The 26,952-nt window shown below is 54.9% G+C and overlaps 1 protein-coding gene across 1 annotated transcript; it reads right to left on the reverse strand.

Annotated features, from left to right (window-relative positions):
- Positions 1–291: 291 nt before the first annotated feature.
- RIPK4 (receptor interacting serine/threonine kinase 4) lies at positions 292–26,469 on the reverse strand. Its single transcript, XM_020875096.2, has 8 exons — positions 26,234–26,469; positions 16,530–16,821; positions 11,665–11,813; positions 9,749–9,798; positions 7,376–7,534; positions 6,474–6,577; positions 4,548–4,809; positions 292–2,822 (listed from the first exon to the last, which is right to left on the reverse strand). The coding sequence occupies exons 1-8, from the start codon at positions 26,413–26,415 to the stop codon at positions 1,663–1,665; spliced, it is 2,358 nt and encodes a 785-aa protein (XP_020730755.2). The 5' UTR covers positions 26,416–26,469; the 3' UTR covers positions 292–1,662.
- Positions 26,470–26,952: the final 483 nt, after the last annotated feature.

Raw genomic sequence — 26,952 nt, forward strand, 5'->3', positions numbered from 1 at the left:
TGGGGGGGCACAGTGAGAACGAAGTCATGAGACACCTGAGCCCACAGAAGCACGTCTCCAAGGCTGGGGTTGAGACACAGCAGGCAGATACTGTGTGCTGGGTGGTCCCCGCCCTGGCTATCCTGGTCGGTAACAAGGGAATGTTTGCTGCCGGGTCACCCCTGCTTCTGAGCTCAACTCCAGGCTGCCCTTCCAAAGGGTGTCTCCATACCACGTGTGACCGCCTCGACCTCTGGTCTGCAGAAATCTGATTATTTGAGCTCATGTATAAAAAGATGTAGTCTCACGGGCTTCAGAGAAGCAGGAAGAGAACTCAACCTTTATTGACATCAAGCAGACTTTCTTCCACGCATTCTACATCCAACAGTAATACAACATAGTAAAGCACAAGGCATATTAAAACATAGCCAGTTCTAAGCAGTCTGGATATTTCCTGTTATAGAAAAGAAGTAACCTGCCCACAGATTCACATTAACATACACGGTACATTAATATCAATCTCTGCTTCATACACCAGGCCACGGGGCGTGTGTACATACAGGCTGGGGTCCTTCAGCAAACTGACTCTCACGACAGCATCAGCGGGAGGTGTGGGACACACTTGACAACGAAAGAACAATCCTGGAGTTGTCTCGGGGGTCACACCCCGAAAGCTGAGGCCCCTGCACAGTGCAGCTGTTTGTAAAGCAAGTCAGGAGTCCCCTGGGAGACCCCAACACAGCATCACTCGCCACCAACCACCATCTCTCCAAAAACAAGAACTGTAGAGAAAACGACGTGAAAGGTGGGTCACTGAACTCGATAACACTGTTCTGAGTCCAGAACTGAGGCTGTCAGTTCATTTTTCTTGACTTTTGGACAGCTGACTTTAGAGTTCAAATATTTTACGCAACATGAAATGAACAAAGGCAGGTGGCACAGTTGGCATCTGTGTGTGGCCACCCACAAGGACTGAGTGATGGACAAACTTAGGTGTAAAAAGGCCAATAAGACGACTGCTTTTGTTTTAAAAAACCAACTTATCAGTTTATGCTCATTGCCCACAAACTAGATTACCTACTTTTTATTTAAATTTTCATTATCTATTTGGCTGCGCGATGTCTTAGTTGTGCATGCAGGATCTTCAGTTGTGGCATGAGGGATCCACTTCCCTGACCAGGGCTCAAACGCAGGCCCCTTGCATCATGAACATGGAGTCTTAGCCACTGGACCACAAGGGAAGTCCCCGAAGTGCGTGCTTTTAACAGATCTCAAGCGACAGCTGACACTCTTCATCCATTAACGATATTCTATAAAACAAGAATCCCACTCAAACTTTCTGGAGCAAGCTTCTTCGCTGCTGCAAATGGAGACAAAAGACTCAGCTCCCCCAACACCTGTGTTCCCGTGCACTCCAGGCAGCCGCTCAGGACAAGTGGGCTCACGGCTCTGTCACCGAGGGACCAACCAACATCAGGAGTGAGGGACGACCAAATGCCTCCGGCCCACCATCCCTCCGATACGGGGTGCCCACTGGCAGTGGCCAAGCACACTCTGACCAACCTCATGGGGAGGGCGGGTAATGCCTAAGCTCGGTCAGTGTCCCGCAGGCCACGGACGGGACGAGCAGAGCTCAACGCTGGGACAGGAACCCTGCTGGGCCCCGTCTCCGGGGTCAGCAGGCTAGGTCTTGCTCCGCCGGAGGAGCGTGGTGGCGGGACTGGGGCCGCCCTGGAACTTGAGGCTCTGTAGGTTGACATGGGCTCCGTGTCTGAGCAGAGTCTCCACTGTCTTGGCATGTCGGCCCTGGGCGGCCAGGTGCAGTGCGCTGAGGCCCTGCTCATCAGACAGGTCGAGCACGTCGGCACTGACCAGCTCCTCCACCACCTCTGAGTGCCCACCGGCAGCGGCCAGGTGCAGCGCCGTCTGGTTGCGGGGGCCCCGGGCCAGCATGTTGGCCCGCTCCTCCACCAGCAGCTTGACGGTCGCCAGGTGCCCGTTGCGGGCAGCCAGGTGCAGAGCGGTGCAGCCCTCTGCGGTCACCGCCTCTCTGCGGGCGCCCCGGTGCAGGAGCAGCCTGGCCGTGCTCGTGTGGCCCGTCTCCGCAGCCACATGCAGCGGTGTCTGCGCCAGCAGGTTGCACACGTTGACGTCGGAGTGTAGGTCAATGAGGACGCGAGCCACGCGATAGTGCCCGCGCTGGGCAGCCAGGTGCAGGGGTGTCCTCCCGTCCAGCGTCTGGGCGTCCACACTCACTCCCGGCTGCTTGGCCAGCAGCTTGACGATGGGTAGGTGGCCCTGCCAGGCAGCATAGTGCAGCGGCACCCAGGCGTCCTTCCCCGGCAGGCCTGCATCCACGCCACGGCGCAGCAGGATCCGCACGACGCCCTCCTGGCCATGCTGGCAGGCCACATGCATGGGCGTCCGACCCTCGCAGTCTGCCTCGCGCATGGAGGCATTCTTCTCCAGCAGCAGCCGCATGCTGCCCTCGTCCCCATTCTGGGCTGCGAAGTGCAGGGCGGTCCACTGGTCCTCATCCGCAGCGTTGACACTGATCTTCCGGGCCAGCAGGAGCTCCACAATGCCCCGTACCCGCTTCTCCACAGCCACGTGCAGCGGGGTGGAGCCCTTCCTGTTGGTGAGGTTGGGGTTGGCGTTGTTGAGCAGCAGCCACTTGACACAGTCCTCCTGCCCGGCCTCCACGGCCAGGTGCAGCAGGCTGGCACCCCCGTCCAGGACCAGGTCCACATCCTGGGGCTGCAGGATCTTCATCAGCCTGCTGGTGTCCCCACTCATGATGGCGTCCACCAGCTTCTTCTTCTGGATGTCGGTGGTGCCAAGGTCTGTGGGGAGAGCAGATGCAGGGGTCAGACAGGGCAGCTCCCAAGGTCTGGCCAGTGTCTGAATGTAGCTACGGTTTACCTGAAATTGCTAAAGTGTTTACCCATGTGGTTTAATTTAAGATCTAGTGGGGAGACCTCAGGCAAGTCAATGAATAGCCCCAAGGTGCTCTTTCGTCAAATTGCAAAATGAAAATCATTCCAGCTATCCGATAAAGTTGTGATCAAATGAAGGATATAAAATTCAGGCCCTTGCTGGTGCTCAGCAACGGCAGTGACTGCTAACAAGGGAGAGGGGGCAGTGAACACAGAGCAGGCAGGAGCCCCCGACCCACCGGAGAGCTGGCAGCTCCCACCCCGGGGCACCCTCCAGGGTCAAGCAGCTGCCTGCAGCCCAACCTCCAAACGGTGCCTCTTGTCCCAGTACCACCACCTAGGACGCTTTCTAGAAAAATCCTCCAAGGGCTGAGACTCACTTTGGAAGGACTGTTACTCATGATGTAAACATGTACCTGTTTGATTTGCAGAAAAACCCCACTATGTTGTCTAGGGTTCTGATATGCATGAAACAAGACACCTTCATGGGAACCATGCTCAAGGGGCCTTGCACAGGATGTGGGGGGTGGGGGTGCCGGGTGTACCAAGAAGACAGTAAACGCAGTTGGGACTGGGTGTTACAGCACAGGCTCCTGAGACGGACCGGTGACTGATCTAAGCACGAACACGTCACCTGAGGGTATCAGACCCTGAGAAGGGAGCGTGCTAATGACTTTCTCCATGGGAAACAGGTGCTTCTTTCTTTCAAACCTCATCGCTGACTGCTCACCTCCGATGCAGCCAGGCCTTCCCTACCTCTGCATCTTGCAAGATGTCTCCTTACCCAAAATGCTCTCTTTAATCCCAAACACGCCACTCTAAAAATCCCAGGAGGTCCAAGGCATCTGGGCAAGGCCCTCTTTCCAGGAGGAATTCCCGATGCCCCAGGAAGAGCAAGCTCCCTTCCTCCTGAGGGGAGGACCCTCCCCAGGAGCCTCTGGCCACCCTTGTACTGCAGGCCTACACATGAACATCTGTTTTTCCCTCATGGAAAGGAAACCTCACACATTGTCCTCACCGGAGACGCAGTGAGGCCCTCACAGGAGGGCCCCCATGCCCCAGGGCCAGCGACTGGGACAGGGCAGGGGCAGGGAAAAGTGCCTTCCAGAAAGAAAACCCAAGGTGTACAGTCAGGACCAGGCAGTTATGACCTCCAACGACAGTGCACCCATCAACACACACAGGTCCAGGAAACGGGAGCCCACAAAGAGGAAAGAATGGGATGTGTACCCAGCGTTGCCTGAGAAAGGGGGTACAGGGCTGACATTACAAAAGAGAGAAAGGTCTCCAGGAAGAGGGGGTCCATCCGTTCACTGGGCTACCTGGTACAATCCAGTGTCTTCAACCTACACACCTGAGGTCAGTCCCTGCACGTGGTGTCGGCACAGGTGAGACCCTCCACACAGCCAGGGGCATGACCCACTCCCCTTACACCTAAGTGACACCCGCTCAGCCCGTGTGCACCCCCAATGTGAACTGACACCCAAACCCAATAAGCAAAGAGCTGCCGAAAACACAGAACTACAGCCGGCTCAAGAAACAAGACGCCTGATCCTTTTCAGTTGCTCACACCCTGCCTGCCCCACCCCAAATTAAACCCACTATTTCCCAGGCATGGGGGCCCCTGCTCACCACTCGTTGAAGGCTCCCGCTCAAAAGACAAGGACAGTGACCCTCGGGAGGAGAAGGCGGAATCCACAGAGGACACCCCCGAGAGCCTCTTGCCGCTGCTCGCCGACGGAAGTTTGGACTCGGAGGAGCTGCGGCTGAGCTCTTCCGGGCCCTCAAGGGTCTGGGAGATGCCCGAGTCCAGCTGGGACAGCAGCTCGGAGAGGCTGTAATCGTTGTCGAAGGTGGGGGCAGACGCACGCTTCAGCGGGGTGGGCACGGGGGCCTGCAGAGACAAGCAGACAGAAGAGATGAGGCTCCGTCCATGACCCGATGGGGCAGGATCAGGGGATCAGAGAAATTAACTCCTGTTCCCAGACGGTGCTGGTGCTAAAGAAAGTGAAAGTGTTAGTCACTCAGTCGTGTCCCATGCTTTGTGGTAAAGAACCTGCCTGCTAATGCAGAAGACCTAAGAGACATGGGTTCAACCTCTGGGTCAGGAAGATCCCCTGGAGAAGGAAATGGCAACCCACTCCAGTATTCTTGCCTGGAGAATTCCATGGACAGAGGAGCCTGGCAGGCTACAGTCCATGGGGTTACTAAGAGTTGGACACAACTGAAGCCACTTAGCATGCAGCACAGCACCCAAAGACTCCAGCAGGAGGACACTGTAAGACAAGATGGTGGGAACAGATGTCCATCACCATGCTGAGCCCCAGTGCACCGCTATAGAGACCGAAGGTGAATAAGCTGCAGGAAGTGAAGCCTGCATGTCGGCCGGGTCCACCCAGGACAGGTCAGTGCCGACAGGAAACGGAGGAAGGAGATGGCTTCGGGTAGGGTCCTAACACCCTGACCCTCTGTGGGGCCGTGCAAGGCTGGCCTGGGGGCTGCGGGTGCACAGGTGAGGTGTGGGGCCCAGCCCTGGGGACGGCGCGGCGTTCCAGCTCAACTGGTGCTAACGGGCCCTTCGCAGGCTCAGTCCTGACAGCGGGCAGAAAGGCAGGTCCTGGTGAGGGATCAGAGCCTGCGAGGGATTCACAACCCTTCCCCATGTCCTCCGACCCAGCGGCCTGGTGCGCCGAGTCACACCCACGTGCTGGGCCGCTCTTTTCCTTATCGGGGGCCAGGTCCCCTCCACCGTCACTTTGCCCTCTGACCTGACACACACAGCCCTCATGCTCAGATAGCAGACACACCATAAAGTTACTTATCTGCTGGCCTTACACTCGGCCAGGGATGATAACACCAGATAACACCTTATAAAGTCAGTTTATCAGCCTCCACTTTACAAGTCCTACTGCCTTAAAGGTATTTAGTTAGTTAGCATAGTTAGAATTTCTTATCACATCTTACATAACCTGTGTGGCGCTCGTAGAGGAAAAACATTTACGGGCAGTTAGAAAGGCACCAATCCCCAACCTCGAGGTGCAGAAGACACCCAGACCCCCGGAGCCCAGACCCTTCTCTCCAGTGTGGCCCAGAGGGGTCTTCAAGCAGCTCCCCTGGTTCAAACAGCATCTGGCCCGGGCTTCCCTGGCGGTCCAATAATTAAGACTGTGCTCCTTCAATGCAGGGGGTGCGGGTTCTGTCCCTGGTCAAGGAACTAAGATTCCACGTGTTGTGCAGTGCAGTCAGAACACACACACACACACACACACGCATACACATACAAAGGATCCAGACGGCAGCCACTTAATGTCAGCCGTGGGCCCACACTGCCCTTCCCTAAGCACAGACAGGAGGTGGGCACGGGATACTGTCAGGCAGGAAACCAATCTGGGGCCAGCACACCATGCACCTACTCCCGCCCTGAGACAGAACTCTGCGGCTGGCCCAAGCCTCAGAACCGGGCGAGTGGTCCAGGCTGGCGGGGCATCTGCAGGAAGCAGAGACTCAATCCCTGAAGCTGATGTGGTGGAAACCAGGCCCCGGGAGGGTCCCCATTACCTCGGCCTCGGCATCAGGCGGGTCTCTCACATCTGGGTCTTGAGTCGTCTCTTTCACCTCCTCATCAGGTTTTTCACACAGGTCTTCGGTTTCAGAAGTGATTTCTTTGGAGGGAAACACAGACGGGTGTGTCACTCAGACAAGGAATTAGCAAATGAGCTACTTAAGCATGTGGCCTTGGAGGGGACCAGCGCCTGCAGTGTTCAGTCTGACCGGTCAGCGCTGCCCACGCTGCTGGCCCCTAGCTGGGCTCACAGCGGACCCCCAGCACCCCCATCAGCAACCATAGGCAGGGTCCGGCCAGACTCTAAAAGGAGCCACCGTGTCCCTGTTTCCCCAAGAAGCTTTCATCCAGGGAACCCCGCTAGCCAGCCCAGCCAGAGCTCATACCCCGACAGCCAGGGCTGCCAGCACCAGGCGAGAAAGCCCCCACTTTGTTGACACTCCTTTTCCTCATGTTTTAAACATCATGATCAATTCCAATGGCATCAGGATCACTCTCCTAACCAAAGGACATAGCTATTCCCTGGGAACGAGGCCCCAAGAGAAATGCAAAGAAGGCCACAGGCCAGTGGTCACACAGTCCCCAAAAGATGCACTACTATATCTGAACCCGGAACACCAGGCTCCTCGGGACAGCAGGCCGCAGCTGGAGGTGGACAGCTGGAGATGACCAAGCGGTTCCAGCCGCCCCTCCCTGGCCCTGGGAGCTGGAGGGCCACAGGCAGGGGCCCTGGGCAGACAGCCTGCAGGAGGCGGGCTCACTCTGGCACTCCTGTCTGTGGACAGCCTCCTCATCCCGGCTGCCACCTGTCCCCTTCCTGGCCATCAACTCCATCCCCTGGGATGACAGCATGAGCGTCAGGCCAGCAGGGCTCCCAGAGCCCAGGGCGGGTGCTCACCTTGGAAGCTGGGCCGCTCCCGGGGGTCCCCATGCCAGCAGCGCTGCATGAGGCGAAGGAGCCTCCTGCAGGCGCGCGGCCGGGGTCTGCAGACAGGCGGCAGCTCCGGCCTGTGGCCCTTCACCACCTTCACCATGATGTGCAGGATGTTTTTCTCGTCTGCAAAGGGAAGGCGCGCAAGTCAGGGCAGCTCCCCGGAGTTGAGGCCGGATTTCTTATCTTCTGGAGGAGCGATGACGACCACGGGAAAGTTTGGGTGCCCGCCCGGGAGACACGGTATTATTTCCTCTTCAAAGCACAGAGGTTTCTGAAATCCTCAACCTTGCTGGACACACCTGTCCTCTATTCTCCAGATGTTGGAAACCACCTGTGATCTACCGAGGGGAGTCACTCTCTTGTATCACAGAGATCTCTCTGTGCAGCAAACTCAAAGAAAAATCAAGTTCAAAGAAGAAAAATATCTAACGGGGCAGGTTCCAAAGGGGCCCAAACAGAGGAAAACTGAACCGTGGAGTCACACTGCCCAGCCCCCAAGTGGCCCATAGCTCCCTGCAACAACGAAAAAGTCTTTCTGAATTCCTACCCCAAAGCGCAGGTGCCTGGTGATGAGCCGGCCCCAGTGATGGTCACACATGGGCTGTGTAAATGGGGACCCTTCTCCTGCAATTTGTAATGTGGGGCCCCACCTGGCCTCCTTTCCAACCCCCTTCAGAAGCAGGCACGGACCCCTCACAATCATCATCCTGGTCACAGAATGAGGGGCCCAAGGCGACCCTCAGGGCCCAGATTTCCTCAGCCTAAGACCACACCAGCCAGCAAGCAGGAGCGCAAGCTTCTGGTTCCCACCACGCCCACGCCAGGGGACTCCCGAGATGCCAAGCCACAGGGATGGAAAACTGGCCCAAAGTCCCCGATGGCTGCCAGGAGTCTGCTCTGATGTTTTGTTCCACTTTCCCGTTAAATCTTATGCAACAGCGAGCTCAGGTATCTACATGTTATCTCCACAATAACTCAGATTTCCAAAACCCAGCAGGTCCTCTGGATAAAACGTAAGTCACCTAAACACCGGGAAGGGTTTCTGCTGCCAAACACAGATTGAACAGTTTCATAAGCTGCCTCTGCTCACCCTGGATGGCCCATCGACCAATCGACAAAGCACGGGCACCTCAGCTCCCACGTTCCTTCCCATCGTGTCTGACCCCGGGGGCCATGTCCGGCAGATGGCTGTGGTCAGACGGGCACATGGCCACACCAAAAAGAACCCAGACCCTGGACCTCTGAGGAGGAGGCAGCGTCATGGAGACAGGGTAACAACTACGGACAAAATCCCAGAAGGATCCTACTCTGCTTCTCAACCAGCAGACCTAGGGCTGCACACTGACTCTGATCTGCATTTTTAGAACTTTTTGGTCAAGCCAGAAAAGATGAAGCAGCCCAGACAGGCTTGGAGAGGAAGAGGAAATCTTTCCAAAATAAAGAGAAAACGTACTTGACTTTTCCAGTAAACCCAGTCAAGGTACTGAAATCTCAAGGCCAGAAATCCACATGGTGGGTGCCTGGTGGGTGGGGTGGGGGGAAGGAGGAAACCCCCAGCTCTCAGGCCGGGTGGGCTGACCCAGGGACTCTGACCTGGGGGCACCCCTCTTCGGCAGCATCTACACAGTGATTCTGGAGACTGGCTGCCCCACAAGGCAAACACCCTTCACACGACTGCACCATACACTTCAACACGGCTCTGGTAGTCATTTCTGTTAGACATGTATTTTACAACCAAGAATTAAAAAAAAAAAAAAGCTAGCTGGAAATAAGTACAACAGACAAACCCACAGAAACAGAAAACAGATGAGTGGTGATCAGGGGCTGGGAGTGGGGGGTTGGGAATGACCTCACTAACGACCTCGGGGTCCAGGTGGTGATGATTGTACAACACTGTGAGCTTAATGCCACAATGTATAGCTTAAGTGATTAAAAATGGGAATTTTAGCAACTAAATGCTACTAAGAATTACTTTCAAAAAATTATAATGGGAATTATATTCTATGTATATTATGTCACACAACACAGAGGAATGAGCTGGTACCTAACAAGATCCACTGACTGGACCTCATCAGATCTGTCTTTCCCTGTATGTGAACTGTGTGGTGAGATCCCCTTTTTGGCATATATGAAAGCCTGCAATGAGGTGGGCCGTGGGGCTCCCTGCTGACCTGCTGGGCTGGACAGAGCAGCCTCACCGCCCTACCTGCCTGGACAGCCCACTAGCTTCATGACCCAGGGCAGCCCCCTCTGCGACTGGCAGGCCCACTTTACACAGAACACGCCCTTCACGGAGCCAGGAGAGACAGCTGCACGACCCCCGACGCGTCCACTCACCTGCAAACGGCTTCTTCTGCGTAAGCACGCCCCAGATCACAATGGCAAAGCTGCAAGGAGACGGGCACATCAGTGTCTGCAAGTCAGATTCTCAAACAAAGCCAGAGCCCCCCACCTCCCCTGACACTGCGATAAGCTCAGGAAAACCACCCCCTCAATCAGAGTCTTCAAGAGACGGGGGGAGAGACAGAGAGAAGACAAGGAGGTATTTTTCATGAATTTTTTTAAATGGGCAAATACTCTTATGGTGGGACAAGGCATGTTGGAAGCTCAGATGTCAAACAACAGACAAAACTCCATCGACTGAATTGTCGGTCCAAACAGCAGGAAGGGGTCCCTGAGAGAGAGCCACCCTGTCCCTGGACCACCAGCTTGTGAGGAGAAGGGCACAGCTGCTTCATTCACGTCGTGTTCTTGCAGACACATCCACAAGATGCTGACTACAGCTCTAGGTGTCTTGAGTAACCTGCCCACTGATGTCATCCAAGTGCATGGGAAAGATGAGCAGGCAGCCAGCTGAACTTTCCACAGCCCTTTGTGCTGATTAGAAGCTACATATACTTGTGTGGTAATATATATATAAATGGGGTTGGCCAAAAAGTTCATTTGGGTTTTTCTGTAACATCTCATGAATATGTGAATGAACATTTCGGCCAACCATATAAATATACATACATAAATGTGTGTGTGCACATATTTTTATATATGTACACATATTTATCCATATATATAATACATACATATATACACATATACACATGTGTATACACACACACACATATCTATCTATATAATTGCTCTGGATAGACCCCCCAAAGAGCTCAATATGGTAAATTAAAAAAAAAAAAAAAAGAAGAGGTTCAAACTTGGGCTATCAGCCTACATTGGGTTAACAGCACCTGTTTATAGAGGCACAAAAAGTCCTCAGTGAAAATAAAGCGAAATCTGCCAGTTCAAAAACTGAAACTCTCCACTCTGAATGAAGAGAGAGTCTTGTTCCCCCCGAACCCTACGAGCCGGGCCCAGCGCCCCCTGCACTGCTCGCCCCCAGACGGACAGGGAGAAGCCCAGCAGACCCAGGGCGGCTGTGGTCAAACCAGCTGGCCAGGACTCCAGGCGGCGGCGATGACAAAGGCTGGGCTTGGGGTGACCGTCATCCGTGTGGACAAGAACCACAATGACGGGCTGAAGTGCCACTGGCACCCGCCCGCCTGCCTTTCTTCTTCGAGACGTCTGAGGGATTAAGACCATGACAAGTTGGGAAGGGATACTACCACGTGATTCCTGGTTGTTCTCTGGCTCAGAAATCCCCGATGTTGGCTTGTGAACAGCCTCCAGGTGTCCATGTGCCTGACACAGGTCAGGGATGCTAGGAAGGGTAAGTTCTGAGCCAGAGGGACTAGATTTGGGAGCCTGAATTCACATGCAGACAGCTGCACAGACCACTGAAAGCAGGCTCTCTCAACAGCCAAGTGAGAAAGCCCACCTTTCCTGCAAACACCAAAGCTCTCACCAGGCGGGAGCTGCCCATCTGTTACGTAACCGGCTTTGACTGACACCAGCCATTCACGACCTCCATCCTGGGCAGCATCACCCACGGCAGAGAAGTTCCTCTTGTAAGAAAGTTCTGGGGTTGGGACTTGCCTAACGGTCCCTGGTTAAGACTCTGAGCTCCCCATGCAGGGGGCACGGGTCCGATCCCTGGTCAGGGAACTAAGACACCCACATGCGGCACAGCGCAGCAAAGAAAGAGAGAAGAAAACAGAAAGTTCTGGGGTGGCTTGTGCCCACCAACTAAAAGCCCTCTCATCTGGACTGAACCTCTTCTCTGACGGTGCCCGGGAGCCCTTGGGAAAGCCCCCTGCGAACCTGAGGAACGGAGGTGCAGAGCCAGGGGCTCTACACCTGCCACCCACCTGTACACGTCATGCTTGGTGTCGAAGAGCCGGCTCTTCTCCCGGATGCGCTCCGGAGGGAGGTAGGCGATGGTGCCGAACAGGCCGTCCATGCTGAGGTCATGCGAGTGGGACAGCCCGTTGCACTTGGCCAGCCCGAAGTCGGAAATCTGGAACAGAGTAGCGAGGAAGGGGCTGGTCAGGTTTGGCTGACAGTGTGCCGAGCGAGGCGGCCCGGCTGCCACTTGAGGACGTTTATCATCATGTCCCCTCAGCAGTGTTGGGGGGCACGGTCCCCCAGCCTGGCTGTGCAGGCCCCGTCACCAGTCAGGATCACAGCTCTCACTGCGCTCCCCAAGCAGGTGGGAAGGCCCGGCCGGCCAGGGAAGAACCAAGCCTGAAGACATTAAGAGCTTGATGGACTTGGGAAAAGATTACACGATCAGGAAGGAATTCACTGGGAGAGGGAACTGAAGAATTACAGCTTGTCTGTGGGGCGTTGCGTCTGCCCCGTCGCACAAAGGGAGGAAACGGCCCTCCGTTTTCAGGTGTTGGGGCAAAGCAGTTATGCAATCTCGCAGCTGGGGAAGCAGGCAAGTGGTGGCATGTCCTTTAAAGGGAAATATGTTTTCAGAAGCCCTTTAAAGCGAGCAGAACACACGCGGCCAATCTGTCCTCCACGCAGAACATTCTGGGGACAAACACTTGCTGGCTGCAAACACACAGCATCCCAGCTTCCCGCGACTGGCTCGTCCACGGCAGAGCCCACCAGTCCAAGGACACGTGTTCCCAGGGGTTCGGCTCTCACACCCCCTCTGCCTCCTCGGCTCCTGGGACAAAGGTGCCCACCCTGAAAGTCTGGGGAAGTCACAGAGGGGAAGTCACTGCAGGGACCCACCACCCTCCAGCCCCCCACCCTGGCTGTCAATCAGAGCCCTTGGTGGTGTTAAACGCCTCTTGCAGTTAAGCCACACTTGCTGGCCGTTTCCTTTATAAATTTTCCTCTGAGGCTCAAGGATTTTTCTAAGCCTTCTAATTAATTTTGGGCTCCTCCTCAAACACACCTCTGGAGTGATCGGAAATGCGGCTGAGTCAGGCCTTTAGTTCTGGGCTCACCAGCCCACAAGGTGAGCCAGGGGCCTGGTATCATCACCGCTGAGCAAGGGAAGTTCATGACTAGGGACCCGGTCCTCACATCTGCAGGGGGTGGGGGGTGGTGACGGAAAGAAAGCCTGTAAGACTGGACCTGGCCCCCTATTTCTGCGGCCAGGCTGTGCCGGGGTGGGCGTGGGTCCATGCGAAGGAGGCCAATCTGGCCATTTCTGGGCCCCTGGGAGCTGTCCGTTCTCTGGCCTCCAAGACACTTTCCACTCTGGAGAGCAAAGCGCCAGCTCCCCACAACAGACTCATCACCCAACCCCGCAGCTCGGGACCGAGGAGACAGCAACACAAGGAAACAGCTGGATGAGTGGAAAGTGTCAGGACCAGACTCTCAGAAGCGTGCTGGCTGCCCTTTCTTTTTATTTCTGCTGTTTCCAGGTACAGCCAGCTGCTTCATGATATATGGGGTGAAAAGAAAATAAGCATAATTCTATGTGAAAGCCCTGGCATCAAAATCAAACTCAGGAATGAGAATCCTCTGATGCCCGCTGACCCTCCGGCCCACCAGACTTCTCCACCTGACCTTTCTCATCTCCCTGTCTGTCCCCAGGTTCCTGAAGAGAGGGACAGTGTGGCAATCCCGGTGACCAGCAAGTGTCCATAATTCACAAATGAATTCACACTTAGTGTCCACCTTGGTACTGCCCAGAGCCAGTGTTCACACAGGCCCTGAGACACAGCCCTTCCCCTGCCGGACCCAGCTGGACAAGACTAACAGAGATTAACTGAGGGACAAGGTCTTGGGGAGAAGGCCATTGTGGGCCACAGAGGACAGGACCCTGGGGTCCCCCTGAATACAGTCTGGGGTGAGCAGCCTGGGCCTCAAGTGTAGCCTGAGGTTTTAAATGAGCTATTTCATTATGAAATTGAAATGAGTTTACTCCTTATACTGAAATTAATATTTTAGTAGTGACACTTCATATACTTAATAACAAGTATTCATTTAATATTAAGTGTCTTGAATACTCATTCCAAAACATAGTGGTTGCTGTGAAATTTTCAGTTCCAATCCTATCTATGGACATAAGTGTAGTCTGGAGGGATCAAGGGAAGGGGATGGAGTGACAACCTATCATCTTATTTTAAGATTGCAGATTCCAGTTATATTGCTGCAAATAACCATCAACTAAGAACTGCCCAGAAATCCAGCAGATGACTTAGAACCTCAGACCAAGCTCCCACTGAGCCATTCCTGAGGATGAAAGAAATGCAGCCCGTAAATACATTTTCTGCTGGTCTGGGGCTGTGCGTGGTGACTGCCGCTCTGCTTGAGAAGGGCGTCAGGGAGAAGTCTGTTCCTGACCTCTCCGGGGAAGTGAGGTGGTGCCCTGGCCGTGTCCTCAAAGTGACAACATCCCCTCCCCACCTGTTCCCAGCCATCCCAGGTCCCCAGCGACAAGCTACACAGCCCTTTACGGAATGTTCACCCACTTCCTAAAACTGTCACAAAACACCAGGCCTGCCAAGCCAGGGGCTGCCAAGTGGAGGAAGAAGAAAGAGGAGGGAGAAGTGCTCAAATGAGGAGCCTCAGAACCGACGCAGAAACACAGAGACCACAGGGACACCAGCCCCGGGTGCCACCCTGCTGGGCGGGTGTTCGGTCCTCCTGTGTACCCAGCATCAGGACCATTCCTGGGTGAAGGTCAACATCCGGTACGGACGGCAGAGGGACTGTGTCCTGGCCATTCCAACTCCCACGGGCCAGGCACGGGGGACCCCCCAACAACAGGGCCATCATCCCACCCACCAGGGGCAGAGCGTGGGAGGGCTGTTCTGCTGAGGAGAGTGCTGGAAGGAAGGTCACCATGGTCCTACAGGGCGTGGCCTCCTGCCCCAAACGCGGCTATCAGCAGAGCAACCTGCACCGTGGGAAGGGAATGGGCTGAAATGCAAGCCCCGCCTGGCCCACTGTGGTCCATGATGCTGAAAAGACAGCTCTGAAGGCCGGGCTGTGCCCACTGGGGACCCCCTGAGAAAGGCGCATTTTATTCCAGCGATGGCTCAGCAACCCTCCCACATCCGGTACCCTAATCCAACTATGCCTGTTTCCCCTGCCCCTAAAACCCAGAACTTTCCATGACTTCCTCCACCAAAAGGCTGTTGAGTGTGTGGCCCCCACTCCTGACTGGCCCCTCTGGAGACCAGCCCCATCCAGGGACACCCCACCCTGAGCTGGAGTTACAGTGTCTCCTCACACTGCACCCCAGGGGCTGCCTGGACACCTACCACCACTACCCACTCCACCCCCACATGACAACGCGTGCCACCCATTATGTCTGTGAGCATCCCATGAGTGGCAGCAGGTTGGCTGAGGGACCAAGGGCTCCAGGGCCCCCGAACCTGGTTCTAACCTCTGCTCAACCATGTACAGTGGGACAACACCTGCCCTTGACTCAACCCTCCGAGCCCCAGCTTGGCAGGAGCCACCGTCCACTTGGTACTTCCCCTGGGAGAGGCGGCAGCTCCTGCAGGTGGGGTCCTCTGCACACAGTGGGGACCTGTCCTCACCTCCCTGTTCTTGTGCATATTCAAGTTTGAGATCCAAGGTCCCACACTGATTGGGTGCCCATGGACCCCAGGCTCCCAGTCAAAACCCTGTAACGTTCATGGGGGGCAGAGGATCCACATGTGAAGCCAACACCCCAACCAGGAGGGAGCAGGACTGCAGAGGCGCGAGACCTGGGCAGACCAGGAACCACCCACCTGAAGTCTGTTTTCTCAATTCCCTGCTTCACTTCAGCAGGAGCGTACTTCCAATTTCTGCTAAAATCTGATCGTACTTCCAATTTCTGCTAAAATCTGATCGTTGAGTGACACGTCCTTAAGGACACATTGTAACTAAATGTCTGATGTGAAAACTGATTTCCCCACCCGCCACAGGTGGACTTGTGCCTGCCGCAGAGTCAGGATTCGGGGGGCGGGCATGGCGTGCGGGGGCTCGGCCTTCCTTCCAAGGGTGAGTGAGGATGCCGAGGAGCCAGAGGGGACCCAGGCCATGGCATGCAGGTCTTCCCACCAACTTGCCTTCCTGAGGCATGGGGGGACCGTGGCAGCTGGGTGAGCCCTAGGACCCGTCACCTCGTGCCCTCCATAGACAGAGAGCTTCAAAGAAATGCAAACCTGACCACGCTAACAATGGCCAATTCCAGAGGGCGGCTCCTGGTTTTTAGTTATACCTCATACTTTTCTGCTTTATAAACTTACCCAAAAAAAGATCAGAACTAACAGGCCTTGAGTGAAGACAACAGAAGGAGTCCCTCCAGGGCTTCTCTCCATGACACCCCGAGCCTCCCATCAATCATCAACAGGAAACACAGCCACACCCAACCTCACACAGAGACTGCCAATCCATGGTTCACTTTCTAAGCTGATTTTGTCAGACGCCCAATAAGCCCGGACTCCTAGAGTCCTGATCCAGAATGTGGGGCAGGGTGACCTGTGTTCCTAAGAGCCCATTTTCCAGCTACACCATCTGTGGCATTTAGACCGGCCACACATGACAAGAGTGGGGGTCCTGATGCTGAGAGAGCCTCTGCTTCGAGTTCTTTCCTGCAGGAGAACCACCTCCTCTTCCACCTTCTCGCTGGCCCTGACATTCTACCACCTCCCTCACCTCACCCCCAGAGCACCCAGCCCACATTGACATGGTAGTGGGCGTCCAGCAGGATGTTGGTGGGCTTGAGGTCCAACCTCCTCCCCCCCAACCCCCAGAGCACCCAGCCCACCTTGACATGGTAGTGGGCGTCCAGCAGGATGTTGGCGGGCTTGAGGTCCAGGTGCAGAAGCGGCGGGGTCATGCAGTGCAGGAAGTTCATGCCCACGGCCGTCTCATGGATGATGCGGAAGCGCAGGTCCCAGGGCAGCGGCTCGGAGGCCAGCAGCTTCTCCAGGGAGCCAGTCTCCATGTACTCCATGACCAGGCCCACAGGCTCCCGGCAGATGCCGTAGACAGGCAGGATGTAACGGAACTTGGCCATCTCCATCTTCTTGGCTTCTTCCAGAAGTTCCATGCGCTCCCTGGAAAAGTTCAAAGACATGAGGAACATGGCGGGCAACAGTCCCCTGGCCGCAAACACGGGCACCGCGGCCAGGAGACAATCAGCTCCATGCGGCTGACAAAATCGCTAAAACGCACATACACATATGTATAAATGCATGGATGAGTGTGCACACATACACACAGGGCTCACTTTAATGTCAAATACAGTGAGTCCCCTATATACAATAGAGTTCCTTTTGAGAGCATGTTTGTAAGTCCAACAAAGTGAGCCTAGGTACCCAACTAAAACAATCGGCTATATATTACTATACTGTCATAGGTTTATAATACTTTCAGAAATAACACATTAAAAAACAAACACAGATAAGAAAGAAACACTTTTTAACCTTACAGTACAGGACCTTGAAAGCTCCAGCATACCACACCACAGCTGGCACACGGGGGCACATTCACATCTTTGAAAGTTGGCAACTTAAAGGTTCATATGTAGGGGACTTACTATAATAAAATTCTGGGCCCTCCAATGCCTTCGGTTCCATGGTTATTCAAACACATCTACATGTTTTGGGGTTATCATAGGTGAAAACAGAGACTTATCATGATCTGAAAACTCTCAGGCAGCCCTGAGCCAGTGCAGGCTCTGGGCTTCAGATGGGGCGGCTGATGCTGACAAACCCTTCTCTTGGGATGACAGAAGGGACGTTCAGGTTAAAAGCTGTAATGAACTAATACTACCCAAAGAGCTCAGTCCCCTCCCTTCTTTGCGAAGCCCATCACTCCAGCGGGCCTCATCATTCTTGACCGCAACCCCACACTGAAATTCACAGAGCACTGGTCTCAAGCAGGGTCTGCAGAGACCACTATCCAAAAGCCTCCTTGTCTTTAAAGCCACTGTAGTAAACTACACGTAACACAGTATTTATAACTGTGACCATTCACAAGTGTGCAATTCATAGGCATCAGTATCCATCCATTATCCATTCAGTGTATAATCAACACTACTCTCTCCACCCAAACTCTGTCATCATCCCAACAAAAACCGGCAAAAACCTCTGTGCCCACCCCAACAGGAACTCTGCTCACAGCCCCCAACCTCTTTTCCACTTTCCAGGACCTCTATGGACTTCACATAAGTGGAATCATATAATACCTGTCCTTTAGTAATTTGCTTATTTCACTCATCATGCTTTCCCAGTCCACCCATGTTGGAGCACACACCAGAACGTCACTCTTCTCAGAGCTGAGTAACATTCCATTGTAGGAACCGATACGCTGTGTTAATCTGCTCATCTGCCGATGGGCACTTGAATGGTCTGCACCTTTCAGTTGCTGGGACTAATGATGTATATTTATACACACAGGTGGTTCAAATCCCCGCTTCTACCTCTTGGATACACTCTGAGAAGGAGAGTTGCCTGGTCATGTGGTATTTCTAGGTCTAACCTTTTGAGAAACTGCCGAACTGCTGTCCACGGCCAGCTCCTATTTTGTAAAGGAGCTCTGACTGGCTGGGAGGCTTGCCCATCCATTCATGTCCTGGGGGCAGGACAGCCTCCACACTCAAGGCAGAGATGCGTGGCCACAGCCCAGACTCCGTGGGATGCAGAGCCTGAAAGATTCGCTCTCTCCTGTCACAGAAAGTTGGCCAACCCCGCTCTACGTCACTTCCTGGTGCAGCCCACGGCCTTACAGCCTAGCACCCAGGGCCTCGGTCACGGTCAGTGTGACGGGTCAAAGTCTCAGGGTGCATCCAGGAGAAGAGGCTGAGGCGCAAAAGGACAGCATCTGGCCATCGCAGAAAGGACCCGGGAGCTGGCTGAAATGCAGATTCCTCAGCCCTGCTCCTGGAGAACGGGCTCCGGGTGGGTGCCAGGAACCTGTTTTCTCGGAAGCTCTTAACGGACAGTTCAGAAACACATAGCCCACGGGGCGCTGGGAACTGAGGCAAGAAATGGCGCAAGAGGCCGCAGGGACCACCCTCCCTCAGAAGGCAGACTCCCACACCAGCCACCAGCCCAGCCAGGCCCAGGATGGCTCGTTCCCACCGCAGGGGCTCTTCTGGAGTCTGCATGCACCGGCCCAGCCCGCCTGCACCTGGTCCCGCTCCTCAGCCTGCTGGAGAGTCAGAAACCACCAAGAAAAACGAGTCTGTTTCTCACTGACCAGCCTCCTCTCTGTGACCACAGCTCACTCCCAGGCTCCCGTCACAGGTACAAGAGCACTTCCCAGGGTGGGGCCGCCAGCACAGAGGAGCCGTGACATGCTGACACCGGCTCTGGCTCTGGCCTCGGCGGGCTCGGCTGGACAGCATCTCAGCACCTCTGCCCCCCTGTCCAGCCCCTGCATTTGGGAGCGGAGCCCCCCCACCCTGTGAACACTCACCAAGGTGGGCGCCTCAGGGAGAGGATCTCTAGGTGTAGACCAGTGGTTCTCACCCAGGGCAAACTCTGCCTCCGGGGGCGCTGGGTACTGCCTGGAGACACCTGGGTTGTCACAGCTGGGGGCTGCTGGCATCCAGCGGGGAGAAGCCAGGCGCACCGCCCGCCCCCTACCCAGCAGTGCATAGGACAGCCCCCAAGGCCAAGACTTATCCAGCCCCCAAAGCCAAGGGTTAAGCCTGACAGCCCCTGCCACAGAGCTGATGCAATTTTAGCCAGATTTAAAATAAACCACTACAGCCTGGAATCGCCCACTTCAGTACTCCCAGCATTTGCTTTAATTTTAATCTGCATCCAATTAAAATTCATTTATTGACATGTATTTACTGCACACCCTCTACATCAGTTAGAACTGATGACAAGAGACCCTTCTCCCTGCCTTCAGGATATTTACCTTCTAGGGGAGATGGAAAATTACCCCCAAAAAAGAGGTGTCATTGAAAAATCCGAGATCTTTGAAGGGAAAGAACAGGGATCTGGGGAGGTTTAAGAAAGGGGGTCCCTAACTTGGGTGGGCAGAGGGCAGGCAGTGAGGAGGTCACAACCCCACTTCTGCAGGGGGCCTCGGGCTAGGAACCACGGAGCAGAGGGGCTACACACACTCAGGGAGGTCACCGGGGCCCTGGCTGCCAGAAGTAGAGGGGGAGGGAGCTGGTGGATGTGGGGCTCATTTCTGAATGAGAATCATTCAGGCTTGGTGACTGGTTGTGAAGAGGGAGGGAACAAGGATGGCCCTAGAATGCTACTGGGAATCACTAGGCGGCTCCCCACTCAGGGAAGCAGCAGGAGGTGGGAGGTGGAAGGGGTTGGGGTAGGCTAGTTCTAAACAGGTTCAGGGAACAAGGGAACCCCACTGGCCTCAAACACAAGTGTGACAGGTATCAGGAGTAAATAAAAACAAAAAATAAATAAAGACTACAAAACAAAACTGAGCTAACTGGCCTCAGTTAGATGCACTTCCTTAGCACTCTGGTTAAAGAGCCTATGAATGGACAGCAGGATGCCCACAAGAGCCCCTGTGGGGGCCCCAGGCTGGGCTGAAGCCTGGGTTTAGATGCCTGGCCCCAGCCAGCCCCTCCCTGCAGCCACACTGCTCGCTGGGCTCCAGGAAGACCTGCAGACAGACCCCAGCCCTGTCCCCAATCTCAAGGGACATCTATACCAGAAAAGGGCTGGATCAAGCATCATTTAAAATAAAGGTAGTAAAGGACAGGGAAGCCTGACGTGCTGCAGTCCATGGGGGTCACAAAGAATTGGACACGACTTAGCAATCGAACAACAACACAAATCTCTTATGGATCGGAAACGGCACCCTTGGCCCATCTCCTTCCTCCTCCGGGGAGACCTCAAGTCACTTACACTAACCAGTTCAAGCACCCTCCTCTGACACTCACTACCCAGTGATGAGGATTCGCACTGGGGCCACTTCTGTTCCCTACTGAGGAATCAGTTTTGTGACTTGTCTGGTCCTCTTGCCTTCCTTCATATTCTTTTAAAGTGATTGGTGTGCCACCGCTCCCCACCAGCATAAGTCCAGCATGCAGCGCTCACGTGGCCCTGACATATGTTTGGCCACGGGAGGGACAGAGACACACTTCCACCAGGAGTCCCCCCGGGCCTGCAGGCTTCCAGGCACTGCTGGTTCCAGAGTTTACAGGCCAGACACTCAGAGGATATTCTGCGAGCCAGCCCCAGCCCCACCCCCCTGCCAGCCTGACAACACCAAGTAGGTAGCCAATTACACTGAGGCTGAAGGTCTTATGAAGAGCGGCTCTGTGCCTCTCAGCAAAAGCATTTGCTTCCATTTGCCCAAAGGGCTGAATACGTAAGACCCAGGTGACTTCTGATGGCTGAGATCGTTAGGCTCAGAGGAGCTGCTGGCAGCAGATCACTCACCAACCAGCCAGCCGAGGTCAGCAAGTTCCCGGCTCTCTCCCCTGCCCCAGGCCCTTCCCGCCAAACTGAGACCCCTGTTAACTTTACTTTGTTCAGGGGGTGCGGGGGGTTGGGGGGGGTGGCGGTGGCGGCCCTGCAGCTGTCTGCTCCATAAAGTTGACTATGGCTGGACTATTCGAAGACAGCCTGCATGTACCCTTTTGGGAAGCAACACCAGGCAGACTTTGTGACTGACACAGGTCAGTGTGACCACTGACCACACATCCTAGGACAGTTGGAGGAGGAAGGTGGGCTATCCCGGAAATGAAGTCTGCGTTTCCAGGGACAAATAACCTTCTCTGTGACAGCTCAATCAGAAACGCCTTAAAGCCGAGGACCCTAGCCTGGATGCACCCACCAGGGAGGGGAAAGGGGTTCCCGGACCACGCAGGGGGGTCAAGGGAACCCGGAAGGAGCCCCTCACACGGACCTGGGGGCGGGCTGGCCGAGCCCCATAACCACCCTTATTGTTCAGGTTCAGGAGACACAAAAGGTGTCCATACCATTTATCCTCTAGGCCTCTCTTCACTGGGCCTCTGGTGCCCTGCCAGGACCCCCCACCCCATCCCACTCCTGGCAATATCAGCAATTCAATCAGTCGGGGCTGTGCTGGGCTGGGCCCTTTCCGGGAGCTGCTGGAAAAGACAGGAAAGTGCTTCTTACACAGAATGAAATCACCACTGTGTTTTCGTCCATTTAAATACACTTTTCCTCGAAGCAGTGTTTCCAGTTTATGCTGACGACAACACACAAAGGATGGAGATTGGATATGTGATGACTGCTATTACGTAAGGACCAAGAGAGATTGTCAAACTGGTCCCAGAGCCCAGGTGCAGGAACAGGCCAGGGGCCTGCAGGTGCCTAGACTCCTCACCATCAAATCCCATTCCACCCAGCGATGGGTGAAGCTCCAGCCACCAGAGTCCACTGACATCAGTCTTCATTAAACCCCAAAATGGTGACGTGCTAAAAGCGTGTCTACAATTAGGCATAATTCAGTAGGGCTGGTATCATGTTTCTCTTCTGTAATCATCTCAATCACATCTTTCTCCCATTTGGGGAAGGGTTCCTGTTTCCCAGCAGGAATGGGGTAAAGCACCCCCGCCCCATCCCCTCTGAATACCAAGCTGGGGGCCGATTTGTTAACGACACTTAGGTCAGTATATTTCGGTCAGTACAATCTTTCTTCTGGCTGAAATCCATTTCCCCCACCTGAGAGAAGGTGTGGTGTGGGGAGAGATGAGAAATCTCACCAGACTGATCATTCTTTTCTTTCTTTTGATATTTATTTGACAGTGTGGGGTCTCAGTTGAGGCATGAGGGATCTTTTGTTGCAGCCTGAGCTGAGCTGCCTTTCAGCTCCTCGGATCTCAGTTCCCTGCATCAGAAGGAGTCTCGGCCACTGGATCACCAGGGAAGTCCCAAACTGATTTTTTCCAAAGGACCTTTTTTTGGAGAAGCCGTGGGGATCTCCTCCAGTCTCAGGCAGGAATTCCAAAGACATCCAACCATATCTGGAAACAAGTACCTTGGAGGGAGGAGGGGAGAAAATGGGTTCTGGGACTCAGCCTTCTGAAAAAGGAGCAGCAGGAAACTGCGGGCAGAGGAAGAAGGGTGGAGGTGCAGGGAAGGGCATCTGGTAACAAAGAGCTTCTCAGAGAGAGAGAGAGAGCTGGGAAGCACCTTTGGGAAGAGGCAGCGGGAGCACCGTTTAATCATTCCCGAGTCTCCCAGCCAGGCCTCCTTTCTGTGCACCAACCCAGTTATGTTCCCAGGGAGCCTGCAAGGGGTTCCCACACTGCTATTTTTAAAACTGACAAGAACCGGGCTTGTCGGACTGTCGGCTCTGTATGTACAAACCTGGGGTTTGCTCAGGCTCGCCCCAACGAGCCTTGGCCAATCACCCAGCAGCTGCTGGTGCTCAGCTATCCCGGGCTTCCTCTTAGCCAGGGGTGGGGGCCAGAGGAATGGGCCTGCAGGGCTAGTTCCCACCTAAATGGGAATGCCCACCCGCACCCCCCCCACCACCAACTAAGCTCTGCCCGAAACCTCTAGATCCCCTAATGAGGGTCAGCCGGGGGGACACACATCTCCCCTGAGCTACCAGATGTCCCCATGAGAGGAGGGGGTGCAGAGGAAGGGGGCATCAGTTCTCCCAGATACCCCTTGGAAGCTACTTGGCAGGTGATCCTCTACCTGCTGCGAACTTCAAGGGGTGTCTGGGACCAGGCAGCCCCTGACTTTCTCACAGAGAAATATCTGCTCACATGGTCTGGGGCAGCCTGCTGCTCTGAGGAGCCTGGCTCCTGAGGGGCCAGGAGACCCCAGACACCCTAGAGGGAGAAGCAGCTGATGAAAATGAGCCCGCACCTGTACCTGCAGTGGGTCCCTATGTAACCAGTGGAAGAGGCCCTCAGAAGGAAAAGGGCAGGCCCTTGTGGAAGGGGTGAGAAGTACCACCCTAAAAACAGGTGAGACAAGACTTGGCCAGGAGGGGCACAGGGCTGGGGGCTGCGCCCAGGAACCTCAGTCAAATCAACTCCCCGCTCCAGGAAACATCTTGCAAACAGAAGGGTCAGGATGGTGAGCAGCTCATCAAAAGAGCATGGAACCAACCTGTGGAAATCTGGCAGAACACTCCACCATTCCAAGATAGGGATGCAAGCCAGCTTCCCCTGCACCACTGAGGGAGGGGCATGAACTCTGAATGAGAATCTCAAACCAAAGCGTCAATAATTAACCCTGAAGAGTTTTCTTTACAAAGAGCAGGGGTTTGACCATCTTCTCAATCAGAGGAATCCGCTGCTAACGCAGAAGCCAGCCTGCTCCACTCAGCCTGGCAAAGCGCAAGAGGTGAGTTCTTCCTGCTGGGCAATGCTGACCTCGACCCAGCTGCCCAGCACATGCCTCCACCTGCCTATTTCAGGCAGAGCAGGAAAGCCTTCCAGTTACAGGACAAAACACTTTTCAACCAGGCCACGCAAGATCCTAAGTGGCCTGCCTCACGTGGAGAAATCCGACCGCCAACTGGGCCACCCAAGAAACAAGGGGTTGGACGCTGGAAATAACAGATCCTAGGGAGGGCTGATGAGTCAGCCTGGGGACCTGCTTGTTTACTCTGCTCTTCCAACACAATAAGGTGATGTTAAAAGCCTTCACTGATGAAGAAAACTCGGCCGGAAAACTCCAGCAGACAAATAAATGCCCCCGAGAGCGTAAAAATATCTACACAGCGGCAAGAGTCTTACCTTTCAGGATCTAATTATTGGCTGGCATTCAAAGTGGTTCAGATTTCATCAAAATAACCACAGTGCCCTTCCCAGACTGAGAAGCTCCCAGGATCCGAGGTGCAGCTTCTCAGGCAGCTCACTTTTGAGCTGGTGATATTTCCATGACACTTGTCACCACTTTACTGAAATTTGAGGCTTAGAGCAAAAAGTCACCAAAAGCTTTGCTGCATAATCTCTTAGGCCAGGATGAAAACACAAAGCCACTGGATGTCCAGGGCTTCCTCCTATCCAGGACCACGGGCTGTGGCAGCACGCACTGTGATTCTGCATACCTCAGTCCAGGGAACACACATGGCCACCCTGGAAATGAGCATTGCCACCACTGGGGAGGAGGGGGATGGCGGGTGGAGGGGGGGAGCTAGAGTTTGTAGGCCCTATCACTCAATAAGCCGAGGATTAGAAACCAGGTCTCTGAATTAGCAAAGGAGTCGCCTTTCTAGTCTGTGTCTGTTCAGGGCTGACTATAGAGACAGCTCTCCAAGAACCCGCCTGTCAATGCAGGAGACCTAAGAAACACTGGGTTCAAGCCCTGAGTGGTGAAGATGCCCTGGAGTAAGAAATGACACCCCATTCCAGTATTCTTGCCTGGGAAGTTCCATGGACAGAGGAGTCTGGTGGACTATAGTCCATGGGGTTGCAAAGAGCCGGACACAACTGAGCAACAAGCATTGCATGGCATGGCTCCATACAAAACACAAATGCCACACAACTTCCATGTTGAATGCAAACTTCACCAAAGGGTATGTAATTTAGATGCACTCAATTAAAGCTTATAAATTATTAAAATGCAACCATAAACAGTGAACAACCCCCAGCCAAAAACAGTTGCTTTTCAAGACTCCCACCTCCCTCTCCCCTAAAGTTACACACAGACCATAATCCACCGACTGAATTTAACTGGGGCAGCTCTGATCCCTTCCAACTGTCTTTATTTGAGCGCCCCTGTTACCTAGGGACAAGCAGATATCTTCCCAGTTTTGGATGGGGAAACCCGGGTCTAGGAGGGCGCAGTGGCCTGGCCACAAAGCGGGTTAAGTGCAAGGCCGCTCCCCAGAGGCTTGGCCTGGAAATAAAATCAACCTAAAAGAAAGTGTGCGACCAGAAAGCGCCGAGTGTTGTAACAGGGCTCCCGGGCCGCCTGCCGGACTCCACCGCCAGGCCCAAGCCAGGTAGCGCCGACTCTCGAGTGCTAGGGCGCCGAGGAAGCCTGGCCAAGCCAAATCCAGGGTTTCCGACCGAAATAATTACAGTCTTACACCAATTTGTGCTCCAAAGTAAATTACTAAGTAAGTCGAACGGAGACTAACTCACTCACAAAGCCCAGATCCCCACACGGCAATTTTTCTAAGCCGGGCGCAAACCGCAGCGCCAGGGTGGGACCTGGGCGGACCGGCCGCGCTACCGAGGGTCGAAGACGCAAGGCGAGCCCGGGACCCTGAAAATCCGGGGCTCACCGGAAGCCGGGTAACAATACAAGGCACTTAACAACTCCTTAGGCGAACGCAGCTACCCGAGGTTCTCCCGTAGGAGCCGCATCCCGGGACCCCGGCGGGAGCAAATAGACCCGGAGCTCGCCAAGCCGCCCCCCGCGTCCCTCCCACCAGGCCAGCGGCGCCGACCCCGCCGGGGGCTCACGGCCTCTCCCGGTGCTGGGTTTTCCTGCCGAGGCTGCTCCGGAGGCCACTCGGGTGGAGAGAACGGGAACGCCCGGAACCCAGGCTCCCCACCGCCCGCCCAGCGCCGCCGCCCCGGCCCCGGCCGCTGACCTGTCGTCGACGTGCAGGCTCGGCGAGCACTTGATGGCGAGCCACGTCTTCCAGTGGACGTGGCGCACTTTGTACACCTGCCCGAAGCCGCCCGAGCCGACTTTCTCCCAGCCCGCGAACTCGCCCGCGTCGAAGGTGCGCAGCAGCCCCAGGGCCCACGGGCCCCGGCTCTCGCCCTCCATCGCGCGCGTCCAGCCGCCGCCCCGCGCCGCCGCGGCCGCCCAGGTGCCCAGGTGAGCGCCCCGCCCAATGACGTCACGTCCGCCGTCGGCCCCGCCCCCGCTGGCCCCGCCTCCCGGGCACCAGGTTGGGCCGAACGACCCACCGCGCAGGTGAGGTCGCAGGGTGCCCAGCGTGAGAAGGACCTGGCAGCGCGCGCGGCTGCGGGCCTGCGTGTGTGCGTGTGTGTTTTAGATCATCGTAGAGCCATGCGCAGTTGTAGAAAATAATTCACTCTGCCAAAGTGCTATCACTTTACAAAATTTTGCAAAAATAGAAAAAAGTAGATATTGACTTTGATACAATCCGCCCATCTTATTCAGATTTCTCCTATATTCTTTGTTAGAAAGAAGTTCTATACAATGTTACCACTTGTGTAGATTCGTGTATCCACCAGGACAGTCAACATTTGGAACATTACATCACGCGGGACCCCCTCCTGTGGCCCTTTTATAACCGAACTCCCAAGCCCCATCCACCACTAATTTTCTTCTATTTCT

The sequence above is a fragment of the Odocoileus virginianus genome, chromosome 4 (genome assembly GCF_023699985.2).
Source record: "Odocoileus virginianus isolate 20LAN1187 ecotype Illinois chromosome 4, Ovbor_1.2, whole genome shotgun sequence".
NCBI lineage: Eukaryota > Metazoa > Chordata > Mammalia > Artiodactyla > Cervidae > Odocoileus > Odocoileus virginianus.